Source organism: Cheilinus undulatus, linkage group 2 (genome assembly GCF_018320785.1).
Source record: "Cheilinus undulatus linkage group 2, ASM1832078v1, whole genome shotgun sequence".
Classification (NCBI taxonomy): Eukaryota; Metazoa; Chordata; class Actinopteri; order Labriformes; family Labridae; genus Cheilinus; species Cheilinus undulatus.
In genome coordinates this window covers 44,241,766-44,254,341 of record NC_054866.1, presented here as the reverse complement: position 1 = coordinate 44,254,341, position 12,576 = coordinate 44,241,766, and the positions used below count along the sequence as shown (strand labels likewise).

General features: G+C 38.7%; 1 protein-coding gene across 4 annotated transcripts in view; it reads left to right on the top strand.

Annotated features, from left to right (window-relative positions):
• The first annotated feature begins 3,693 nt into the window (after positions 1–3,693).
• LOC121519818 (rho GTPase-activating protein 42) overlaps positions 3,694–12,576 on the top strand; it is a 154,282-nt gene continuing 145,399 nt past the window's right edge. For all 4 annotated transcript variants that reach the window (XM_041802841.1, XM_041802824.1, XM_041802833.1 and 1 more), the window contains exon 1: positions 3,694–3,970. In XM_041802841.1, the coding sequence (XP_041658775.1) occupies positions 3,817–3,970 (154 nt within the window). In that variant the 5' untranslated portion in view covers positions 3,694–3,816. The remainder of the gene's footprint in view (positions 3,971–12,576) is intronic.

Sequence of the window (12,576 nt, the reverse complement as noted above, 5' to 3'; positions counted from 1 at the left end):
TGACTCTGTTTTCTTTCTAGCCAGTGCTGCAACATTTTCCTCTCCGTGGAGATTGTTTTAACATGCTGCACTAAGATAAAGCCTCTTTCCAGCCCCCCCGACACTGCAGAGCACCATAAGCAGAAAAAGTCATCCAAAAGACTTAGTGCCACTGGTGACAGAGCCTCGGCTTCATGCCTACCAAAATACTCATTTAAGTGTGACATCATTATCATCATCTTTTCCCGCTGCTTGAAGAGAAAGTGACAAATTCCCCCATCTCCAATTATGCTCTTGTTTAATTACTTCCATTTACCAAGGTATTAATTCAGATCCCTCTCCTCAAACCCTCACTAATTCCACTATGATGCATTGTCACCCATAATTTCTGCACACTACACAGTTCATGACTTTAAAAGTGAACCCGCTGGCATAGTTGAGCCAAAAACCTAAGATGTGGCTGAGTCACAGCTCGGAGGGTGTAATAATAAGATAAGGAATTAAAATGGGAAAAAAGTGTAATATAGTGTGGAGCACTGAGTAATGATTGAGAGAGTTACATTTGTGCAAAAGCTTGTTATGGGATTCAGTTGCTTTGTTTCCATGGCAGAGTTTGGCTGTGATACAACAAGAATTTGTCATAAAGTTGTACCTGGATTAGTTTGTTTTTGAAGGTCTAAATTAGTTGATAAAGCTCCATCAAATACAGACTCAGGGTGCTATTAACAAAGCAAAACTGGCAAACAGCAATCTTGCTTTCCTTCTTTCTAAGTATACATTAATATTTAGGGCTGTCAGCATTAATGCATTATCCATGGTGTGATTAAAGTCTATGATTAGTGCATTTATTTAATTAAAAATCCCAGTGATCTCATGTGTTTTTGTCCCTTTCAGCACACTCTGGTTAAGTCACTGCAGTGTATCCTGCAGCCACAGTGATGAAAAATAAGTCCACCTCTGCTTCTTAACCCTTTTATAGGACAAGGATTCGTATATGGTCAAATCAGTTGATTTCCTTTGTGGCCTCCTCCCAACGCTTTGTAATACTGTAGAACCAGAATGGTTTCTTTCAGCCAATCAGTGATCAGTCAGCGTTATGGAACGTGATATCACACCATATGACCAATCAGCGACGGCCCTGAGCGGTTCAAACTTCCTGTTTCCTCCAGAACTCAGAAAATGCCGTTTTACATCTCTTTTGGTCCCAAATAAATGACCCTAAAATCCTAATTTACCATAAGTTGATGAAACTCACGCATTATAAATGTGAGTAGTAATGCTAAATTATGATTTTGTTTGTGTACAACTTCCAGCAATCATAGAAACTGTAGCTTGAAAACCAGAGGAACCATATTTACACATACTCCTGTTTAGGGGAGAAAACATATGGCCAACTTATCTAGCAACCGTATTAAGAGTATTTTCTTGACAAATAACACACTATAATGTAGGATAACAGTACTCTAATGCAAGGTTGCCCATAAGGGGGGATAAAGGGGAAAGCTTTCTGGGGCTTGTGGAGGTCAGCAAAGTCATAGTCCATTGTAAAAATAAGCTGAGATAACCTTTTGTTTTAGCTGAATAATAATCACTTTTATTAAAGCAATAATTTTGCTATTCATTTGTGTCATAGTATACCTCTGTAAAATGTAATCCCCTTTTCTTAAAACAAAATTATAACGGTCAAAAGGGGTAAAAATGGGATAACATACAAAAGTAGGGGTTACAAGTGGCAAAAATGAATTTAAAGTGGAAATGATGGACATTAAGATAATGAAATGCGGTTAAAATGGGCTAAAATGGGCATAAAAAGGGGTGAAAAGAGTTAATAGTGGCAGATGTTTTAAAACAACATCTGCACCTTGTGTTCTATCCTTGTCAATCCATAACAAGTTCCTTTTCCATGGTAAAGTTATGCCGTTATCTTTGATCTACCTGAAGTTTACTTTCCTTATAGTAAAAGCAGGTGTATATCCAAACAGGAAGCCAATCACCCTTGATCAAAGCCAGTACAGAAACCCCAAATGAAACCAAGAGTACCTTGATGCAGGCAAGATGGCCGACATACATCCAATCCTTACTGGAAGTCTCAACCGGAAGTCTGTACATCTAAGGTTAGACTTAGGCATTTAAACCCATGTGGTTAGGTTCAGGGTAAGGCAGCGGGGAAGGTGATATATTTGAGATCCAGTACCAAGGGTTACGCTTAGGTGCCGGCAGCTGAGTCTAACAAAAAGAAGAAACTTCCACCTGGGACTTCCAGCATGGATTGGATGTATCGCGACGCCCATGTCGGCCATCTTGACTGCAGTTGGGTCCCTCTCGATGAAACAAAAACAGTTTTAAACGCAAAATAGTGTGATTTCAAAATGTGACCCATACAAAAAAATAATTACACAAAATTAAGGTTTTAGAGAAGGTAATCTCATTTCGTTCAGCATCTATCATAGAGAGAGTTTCACTGCAAGGCTGCTCACTTAACACTGTGCACATGTGAGAACATTTAAGCAGAAAGAAATTAAATAAGAACTGTACAAAAGAATCTTCAACAAGTGTATTTTTCTGTTCAAACAAGATGAAGCATTAGAAGTGTTAACTTGGAGGGATAGAAGAAAGGATTAGTAAGAAATCAGAGTTAAATATTGTATTCTCAAACATTTACTCTATCAAATCAGGCAAAGTCTGGCCTTAAAGGTTTCACGTACTCTGTCCATTTAGCCCAAGTCTGGACTACAGGGGAAACTACCAGCCTATTCATAACATATACTTAATGTAGTATACGTGAACATTCAACAGTATGGACCAGGATTTTGCTTTTTGGCTGTATTCTTAAAATATTTTATATTTTATTTTCATTCATTCTTTTTTTTTTTATTTCTCCCTCAAATGGGACCATGGGCATCTGTTTTTTCTTTCTCATTAACCATATTTAGCAGAATGGCTATTCAGTTTTATTAAATATCACACATATTTACTGTATCACATCTGATAAAGGTTGACTCCTGAGAATTTCCCACAGGCGAGTTGGAGGGGTGGTGATGTTTATTCCCCGCAAACAGTGTATTAAATTTTTAACAGCTTCTTTCTCTTTTTTGTGTTGCTGCAATGCCAGAATTTTCCATCTGGGGATCAATAAAGTCTTATCTTATCTTATTTTGATATTGTAGTGACTCAACCAAAGTGTGCTGAATGGTACATTAGGGCATATATTAAAGATGATATAATAACAACAAAAATAAAATAAGAATAATGTTAATACTATGGAATTGTGGTAAAACGATCAGTTAGAAATATCTATTAATACATTTGCTTATTAATTTATTGATATAGAACATGAGTTTTGAAGGGGATGGTGTCAGGTGTGTTGGGGGGGCTGCTCAAGGACTAAAAAATATTCCTGCACAGCCCTGCTGTAATTTCATTTCTGAACCATTATAATGCATAACTAATGTAAGTAATCGTGAAAATATGTTTGTAACATCCCAGTGTAATCTTACTTTTGCTTTTTAATCGCTCTTTTAGCCTACTGCATTTTATTTTTCAACGAGATACACAAAAGCTAGTCTAATAGCATAGGACAGAGAAACCCCCAGTCGTGGATGACAGGCAGCACTTTAAACTCTCCAAAAGTTGCCAGCAGGAGTCTCGCGACCACTATTTTTATGATGGTGCCTGAAAAAAGTGAAGAAAATCAAAGCGGAAGTGAGGAAGCAAGCGGAGCAGGAAAAGTTTTTGGGGAAACTTGGAGGCGGTTGTATTACATCGGACCAACGGGATGAAAAGCATTTTCGTGTGTATGCTGAGTTAAAAAAAAGTCGTCTTCGTCGTTGAGGTACAATGGGACTCCCCACTTTGGAGTTCAGCGACTCTTTCCTGGACAGTCCGGACTTCAGAGAGAGACTCAAATGTCACGAAATCGAGCTGGAGCGGACTAATAAATTCATCAAAGAGCTCATCAAAGACGGGAACATGCTCATCACAGCGCTCAGGAGTAAGTAACCCTCCCTGCTTCTTTTCTCTCCTACGGCTCCACAAACAACGTGAAATAACTGTAAACTACCTGAAAGCCACAGGCGACTTGTAATTAGAGGATGCCTTCATTACAGCTCGTTGTAGTCCACCGTGAGTGAGCGTGGATGGTCCAGCCCCTCTTTGATGTCTCACCAACCCCGTAGTCTCCCATTGGGAAGCGTTCACTGCTGCTGAAAGCTTCAAATGCAACAAACGCACTAAATTCATTACACCTAGCTTGTTGTGACTCCTGTTGTTTGCCTTTGTGTCTTCACTGCATGCAGACACAGAGTCAAAGCTGTTTTGGTAATATTAATGTCTTTAGTGTAATAATATCTCATCATGAGGCCACATGCTGGCATATGGAGAGTATTAGTGCAGAAGTGGAATTAATAAAGTCTAGTCCATTCATGGGAAAGGCTTCCTCACTCAGAGGGCTTCACTTTTCTAATAGGACTGGAACTGCTGCAAGTTTATAATGTTATATAATGATATAATTTTCAAATGAGATATAGGATATACAATATCATATGGAGCTACAACTCAAATTCCATAAAGTTGGGGCACTTTGTAAAATGTAAATTTAAGAACAGATAAACCTTTGGCTGCAATGACAGCACAGAGTCTGTCTGAATTGGTCTCAATCAGGCTTGCACATCTGAACACTACAATTTTACTCCATTCTTCTTTGCAAAACTACTCAAGCTCCGTCAGGTTGCACTGGGATAGGGCCGTTTTCATGTCCAGCCCCAGATTCTCTACTGGACTGAGGTGTGGGCTTTGACTCAGTCACTCCCTAACACTCACCATGTTGTCTTTAAACCATTTCTGTGTAGCTTTCGCTGTATGTCTTGCTGGAAAATAAATCTTGCAGACCATGAATACTGATTAACCAGTAACTGGACATTCCAGTTTACTGGACATATACTGAGATATACGGTATATTGTGGGATATCATTTAGCTAACAAGATGGTGGTATGTTTTATGGTCCATATAGCCCAGACCTAAGCTGACACGCCAGATGGATTTGTTTCACACATCCATCTAGGAAAGCTTCAATAGGAAATGTTTGAGAAAAGGCAGCGGCTTTGAAACATCCTCTGAGTATGATTGGGTGAATGTTCTGTCACATCTCTACGGGCCAATCAGAGCAACAAAGCGCGTGACGTAGCCGCTAGCAAGCTGCGTGTGCACAGCTACTGAGGAATAACTCAAAACATGGCGGCTACAGACATGTAAGTACTCGACTTTTGTCGTTTTTGAAAAGAAAACTACTTTATTTATTTATTTATTTGTGACATGGGACAATGCACATTAATGGACATAGACATGTAAATGTGCCAGATTGTAGCCATAGGCTAATTTCCATCTGTAGTCCCTGGCAGGGTGATGGTATATACCAAAAAAAAAGTACATTAAAAATCTACATAAGAGTCAGACAACACCAAAACAAGACAACATAGATGATACAATAACATACAGAGACCCAAATAAAACAATACTTTGCTTAGGACAGACCAGAGATAAATTGACCATTCCAGTTAAAGTGCATAGGGCATATGATAAAGTGCTGTAGTGCTAAAGTGCAAGTGTGCTGATATATTGCACATGGTCATGAGTGTGCTTAAAGAAGAAATTGCACATCGCCCTAGGCCTAGTTAGATAAAGTGCTGATATTATTGCACATACCCCTATTGCACATAGTTAGGATTAACAGATGTGTTTATGCATATATTATTGCACCAAGAAGAAAATATACATAAGTGCATCTATGTATGTATTATTGCACAAAATGTGCATACATAGCTGTATGTAAGTATGTATGCATAGAAATATTGAGATGGTTAAACATGGTCACAATTCTGGTTTGTCCTGAGCCATACTTTCAGATTGCCCTTGAAACTTGCAAAGCTGGAGCATTCCCTGACAGAGAGTGGTGGAGTGTTCCACAGCGTGCTTCCTCTGAAAGATATGACATTTTGCCCAAAGGTGGAGTGCCTAAGAGGTATCTCGCAGTCCCCTCTAACAGTTGCTCTAGCGAGCCCATGTAAAACTTTATATATCAGGCAGGCAGTTTTAAATTTTTGAAAATTTTCAAAGCTCAAGAGCTTGTACTTTTGAAGGATATTACAGTGGTGGTATGAGAGCGGTTTCCTGTCCAGTATTTTAATGCTCTTTTATACAGGGATTCAACAGGTTTAAGAGATGATGCTCCTGTAAGTGACCAGCTAGTTATGCAGTAATCAATATGTGAGAGTATCATTGAATGTAAAAATAAAAGAGCAGCACCTTCTGAAAGAGATGTTCGAATTTGTCTGAAGTCATTTAGGTTAAATTTAACCTTGTTTGACACTTTCTTAATGTGGCTTCTAAAGGAAAGAGAAGAGTCCAGAGTAACCCCCAGGTACTGAAACTCATGCACTAGTCGTAATTCTTCCCCTCCTAGAAATACATTCGAGTGAGACATCTCTTTTGGCTGTTTAGAGAACATCATGCAGACTGTTTTCTTAGTATTTAAAAGAAGACATGATTTGTTAAGCCAGTCCTAAATGTGGCTCATTGCTAAGGTGAGAATTTGACTGGCTTCTTTGACATTTTTAGCTGGTGTAAAAATTACGGCATCATCTGCATACATCTGAAAATTAACATCTTGACAGGCACTGGGAAAATCATTGATGTACAGGGAGAATAGGATCGGTCTGAGAATGGAGCCTTGTGGGACCCCCCATGGACAGTCAAGGTAAGGAGATTTGACACCGTTGACCACAACACACTGTTTCCTGTTTGTTAAGTATGATTTGATCCAGCTTAAAGCTTCAGCAGAGAAATTGAAGTGGGTAAGTTTAGAGAGCAAGACTGGGTGGTCAATGGTGTCAAATGCCCTTTTCAGATCCAAAAATACAGCACCAACACAGTCTTTTTTATCTAGGAAATGTTTGGTTTTTTCAAGGAACATAGTGAGAGTGGTTTCAGTGGAATGGTGGGTGCGAAAATCAAACTGCATGGGGTGCAAAGGGGTGTGACCGCTGTTTAGATGTTCAATTATTTGTGTTGCAACCCATTTATTTTTTATTTTAGAGACAGCTGGTAGGATACTTATTGGCCTGTAGTTGTTTGTTTCTGTTTCATTTCCTGATTTGCTGTTCTTTGTTCTTCTTTTAATGAAGAAATGTTGTCAAGTTCTGATAAAACTGGCGCTTTAGCAGCATCCACGCTAATGTCTTCCTCCATAACTGCACCAGCTCTTGCTGCTGCTTGTTTATGTCACGACTCTGCTGCACCTGAAAGTACTGCCCCTCGTCGCTGATTGGTCCTGTCGCTTTCTAACTGGGCCCAAACGGTTCAGATGGGAGCTTTGCAAGATGTATTGGCCAGTGAGAAACAAGAAAATGGACATATCCATCTGCTTTGCAAGGTTAGCCCAGAGCTGCTCTGTGGTTGATGTTATTCCTGTTACTGCCTTCACTGGTAGCAGACAGAGCTAAAGCTGTGCCTGTCATATGAATGCCTGTTTTCCTAATAACACCGAATCATGAGGCCACATGCTGGCATATGGAGAGCATTAATGCAGAACTGGAATTAATAAACTCACGTCCATTCATGGGAGATGTTTTCACCTCCAGGCTTTAACATCACCTCTGAGACGTTGATGAAAACAGGCTATTTTTAATAATTTAATTTGAATGAGAGCTGTGGGACAGTCTCAGCTCTTTGACATGGGTCACTGTCCTCTCAAATTCCTCCATGCTGATTAAAGTTGCACTTCCTGTTCTGCTGTGTCCCTGGGGACAGGAGTTTGGTCCGTTACCGTCAGAAGTGTGTCTGTGAAATGGAAAGAGATTAGAAATATAGGCCTAATAAATATGGAAAATAGCAGGCCTGGAATGGGATGGGAAATCCTCAGCAGTAACCCATTACTGTCTTCATGATTCATCCAGGCATGGTCCTGTCAAACTTCACTGTGAGAAAGCATCGCTCCTCATGCTTCTGCTTTTTATCTCCATTCATGTGAACTGTACATGTTTTTGCTTTTTAATGCTGTTGTGAACAAGTCTGTTTTTGCAGCCTAAATACAACAGATGAGTTCTCTGCAGGGGATGTCAAAGCTGCAATATCAAACTTTTTCACTCTAAAGCATCCAATAAACAAACATCATCCGTTTTAATATGCAGCACACTGATGCTTTGTTTCTCTTTGTGGCTGTGTGTCCACATCATCATTGATTCAGCTCAAATAATGAGGCTTTTTGAAGTCTTCACCATGCACCATGCAACATATATAAGGAAAAAGACAGTTCTTTTAATGGTGTCTGTTTAAGCTGTCAAAAAAAATCAAGATAATTTTGGAAATTTTGTTGAAATACCTTCATTATTTTAATGATAAATAGCATCAATAAGCACTGAAGTTCATCTTCAGTCATATTTTAACCAGAGGTTGCTAAGAGTAAAAGAGAAAAGAGAAAATTTGCACAAACTGAAATGTTGCCTTCATATACCAATACAGCATCATGATGCAGGATGGCCTTCATGACAGGTTCAGGGATGTTACTCACTAAACTCTTTTCATTCATCATTCTGTTTCATTGCTAACTAGACTGAACAGAAAAAGACAGCCTTTTGAGTAAACAGCAGTATAGACTAGAGCTCAGAGTAAGAGGAAATTACATCTGTTTAAAAAGATACTGATTAATTTCACAAACCTTGGCAATGACGCATAGGTCATTGGCAGGGGAAAGGAATTTGTGCGATCACTGCAAGGCATTAAATATCTAATATTATTGACAGGACAGGGTGATGGAATCCAAAAGCAAATGTTAGATTTTTCAAACCAAACATGATTTACAATTTTAAATGGTTTTCTTTCCTGCTTGATATTGCAACATGTACATGAGGAGCAGAGAGAACAATGGATATAAAGATCAACAGTGTGCTTCTGAAAGTAAAATTCCCATTAATTTCCTGCATAGCAGAGTTGATTATTAGCTATATAAGCATGAAATATCCGAGGCAGACTTACAACAAGCTATCTAACTGTAAAAAGATGACATATGCTCCTAAAAAAAGATATCAACCTCATTTTATGAAAAACATGTTTTATTTGCAATTTCAGACAAAAATACTACAACAACCCCAATTCGGGAGTGTCACAGCGACTACTCTGACGACAATACATGACGCCGTACTACAAACTGATAAATATTTAAACTACGATGCATTGTAATGTTAACCTTTTAAAGTTTAAACAGGTCAGTAAAGGTTAATGTAAAACTTGACATACACTGCATTCAGAAAATATTGAGACCCTCCTCACTTTTTTTGTTTTCTTATGTTGCAGCCTGATCCTACAGTAAAAAAAAAAAAAAATTCATTGTCATTAATCTACACTCAGCATCCCATCATGACAACGTGAAAACAGAACTTTAGAAATTTTGCACATTTATTGAAAATAAATTAAATATCATATTTCTAAAAGTATTTATCCCCTTTGGAAAAAACACTTGAAATTTAGCTCAGGTGCCTCCCATTTCTCTGGATTGTTGCTGAGATGTTTCTACACTTTGATTAGAGTAAATTAAATTGACTGGACATGGTGTAGTAAGGCACACACCTCTCTATAAAAGGCCTCACAAAGATCTGGGGAACTCCAGGACTCCTCTAAAAGCTGGTCACTTGGCCTCAGTAAGAGAGGTGACCAAGAAACTGATGGTCACTCTGACTGAGCTCCAAAGATCCTGTGTGGAGATGGGACAAAGTTCCAGAAGGACAACCATCACTGCAGCCCTCCACTGATCTGAGCTGAGTGGCTCAACAAAAGACTCTCCTCTACAAAACCTTCAGTGCAGATCCCAATCCTGTCTCTGAACTCTGCAGGCATTTCCTTTGACCTTATGGCTTGGTTTTTGCTCTGATATACATTGTCAGCTGTGAGGTCTTTGCATGCCCTTCCAAAATCATGTTCAATCAATGATATTCACCACAGGAGGACACCAGTCAAGGTATAGAAACATCTCATAAAAGGAGGAACCTGAGCTAAATTTCAAGTGATGCAAGGGGTCTGAATACTTACGCCAATGTGATATTTCAGTTTTTACTTTCAATAAATTTGCAAAAAAAATTCAAAAATTCCATTTTCACTTTGTCATCATGGGTTTCTGTGTGTAGATTAATGAGAATAAAATTGAATTTTCTTAACTGTAGCATCAGGCTGCATGAAAAACAAAAAAGTGAAGGGGCTCTGATACTTTATGAATGCACTGTACATATCTGAACAATCACAAGCTAAGGAAAACCAGCAGACATACTTTTTTAATTAGAACTTGATATTTTGGACTCCATGTTGTTCAAAGTTTGTTAGTGCTGTTTCATGGAGTAACAATGATTTTGAACAGTTTTAACACAAAAACATATGGTTAATGTATTTGGCTTATCTTGGACATTTTCAAGGGTTTTGTTCAAGTGTGAATAGGGATTAAAAAAGCTACTAACAAATCTGCTAAGAAGAGGAATTATCTAATCAAAGATTGCAATAAAACTCCTGAAAACTGCCTAAATTGCACAAATACATGTCAATATTTGAGAACCAAAACATTACAGATGGTTTTTTTTTTGTTGTTGTTGTTGTTTTTTGCATTGTAGGCAGAGTGCAGTAGTCTACCTTCCATTTTCGGGAATTAAAATCAAGGAAATTGCACAATATCCCCAGGACTTACTTTGCATTTGTAATATCAAAGAGTTTATTTTATTTTACTTTTTATTTTTCCAGTATCAGTTCATTACCTGGTATTATGACAACCCCTATATGGACCTATTATTTAGAAAGCCCTAAATATTTAAAGCTTGTTTATTCTGAAACTTAATTAATGTATAAAAATTGCTCCCAGAGGCTATAGTTAAATCACTAATTAGTCATAATCCCTGTTTTTGTCTCCAGTATCAGGGCTCAAAGATACACTCTAAGCTGTAACATAACTCCAGGTTGGTTAACAAAAAGTACATTTAGGGTAGCTATATTTTTTATTGAGACTACCTGGATGTTTTCACAGGTTCAGTGCCATATTTCAGCGAGTTCTCTTGATATCAACAGAAACAGTGAGGAGCAGTTCTGAGGGCAGCTGAAGGTCAAACCTATTTTATAGCTTTCCTGCAGGAGTATTGTTGTATCAGTGGGCAGGGCACTGCAGGTGGACATGAAACCCCCGCTGAATGGTTTATTCATGGCACCTCGGATACTCTCCAGGAAGATGCCAAAGGTCCATGCAGTTTAATACCCAATAAGACCTTTACGCCCATTTTATCGGAATACATTCAAGAAAGGTGAGCTGAGTCTTTGATTACATTTGATTAGTTCATGGTTGGAGGGAAACTGCAAAGCTGAGGCTCCATTGAATCCATGTCCCAGGTCTGGAGTCTCCTGACTAAAAGATAAAACACAGAGGAAAGAAAGCAGCCGGTGATGAACCTCAGTGTGTGAGCTATCGCTGTATATAACCCTAAAAGTTGACCACATCTAAACTAGCTCCTGCAGGCTGTATTTGTCTTGTCTTTGTCATAATGAGCTGTACCACACTCTAACAGTTTCAGCGGAGGATGGAGTGAGGGAGCGGGAAGAGAGAAGATAGAGGTAAATTATTGATGGTCTTAAACTCTGGATGCCACAGAGGTTTACGAGCCTTTATGACCCACCATCAGTGGTGACATTACTGAAAGACCTCTAATGGACCCTTTCTAATAGTTATCATCTCATTTTTCAAAATTGAATATTGTATCATAACTCATCGTTTCTCTCATGTGCTGTTGTTGAGCATCAGCTGGCTTTAATGGTAAGACATTAGGTGTAAAATGCTTCCAGACACTCTCAGCAGTTTCTTATGCAGCTAGAGTACTTTACTGAAGTATTCCTAGAGGGTGCATGGTATGTTAATCTTGTATTTAAAGTTTGTGTAATGCAAGTTGGTCACCAAACACTACATTTATGTTGGAGGAAAGGGTACTGGATTAACTAAGCCCCACATTAGAAGGTTTTTCATCACTTTTAGATTTTTTTTGGGGGGGGCAGGACCAACTGGGGGACTTGATGATGCACCTTTGCATAATTCTGCCCCCATAGTGCCTCACAGTACCTCAGGATCCTCATTTCCCACCGCAAGATTGCAGGTTATTTCAACATTACACTCTGCTCATTTGCTTGCTGTGCTTTTGTCCCATAAGTGCGTCTTGCTTTCTGCAAATCTGAAAATATGAATTGCAGTTTTTAAGGGTTCAGAGAGGTCCTGCCTGGTTCTTGTGCATTCAATGGACAAGCAGCTTCCCAGAGCTAATATTACTGTGTAATTGTCCTTGATTTTGAACTTTAATTTATACACACATAGTAAATTGGTCATCACTACAGTGCTGAGAATTCAATTTCAAAAGCCACACCCAGCCTGATTACTGCCAGACCTGCTGAATCAAGAAAACACTGAAATTAAACCTCTTTGACAAAGTGAAGTAGGCCAAAAGATCTCAGTAAGCAATACATCATGCCAAGATCAATATAAATTGTAGAACAGACGAGAAACAAAGTTATCTACATCTATCTGTCTGGAA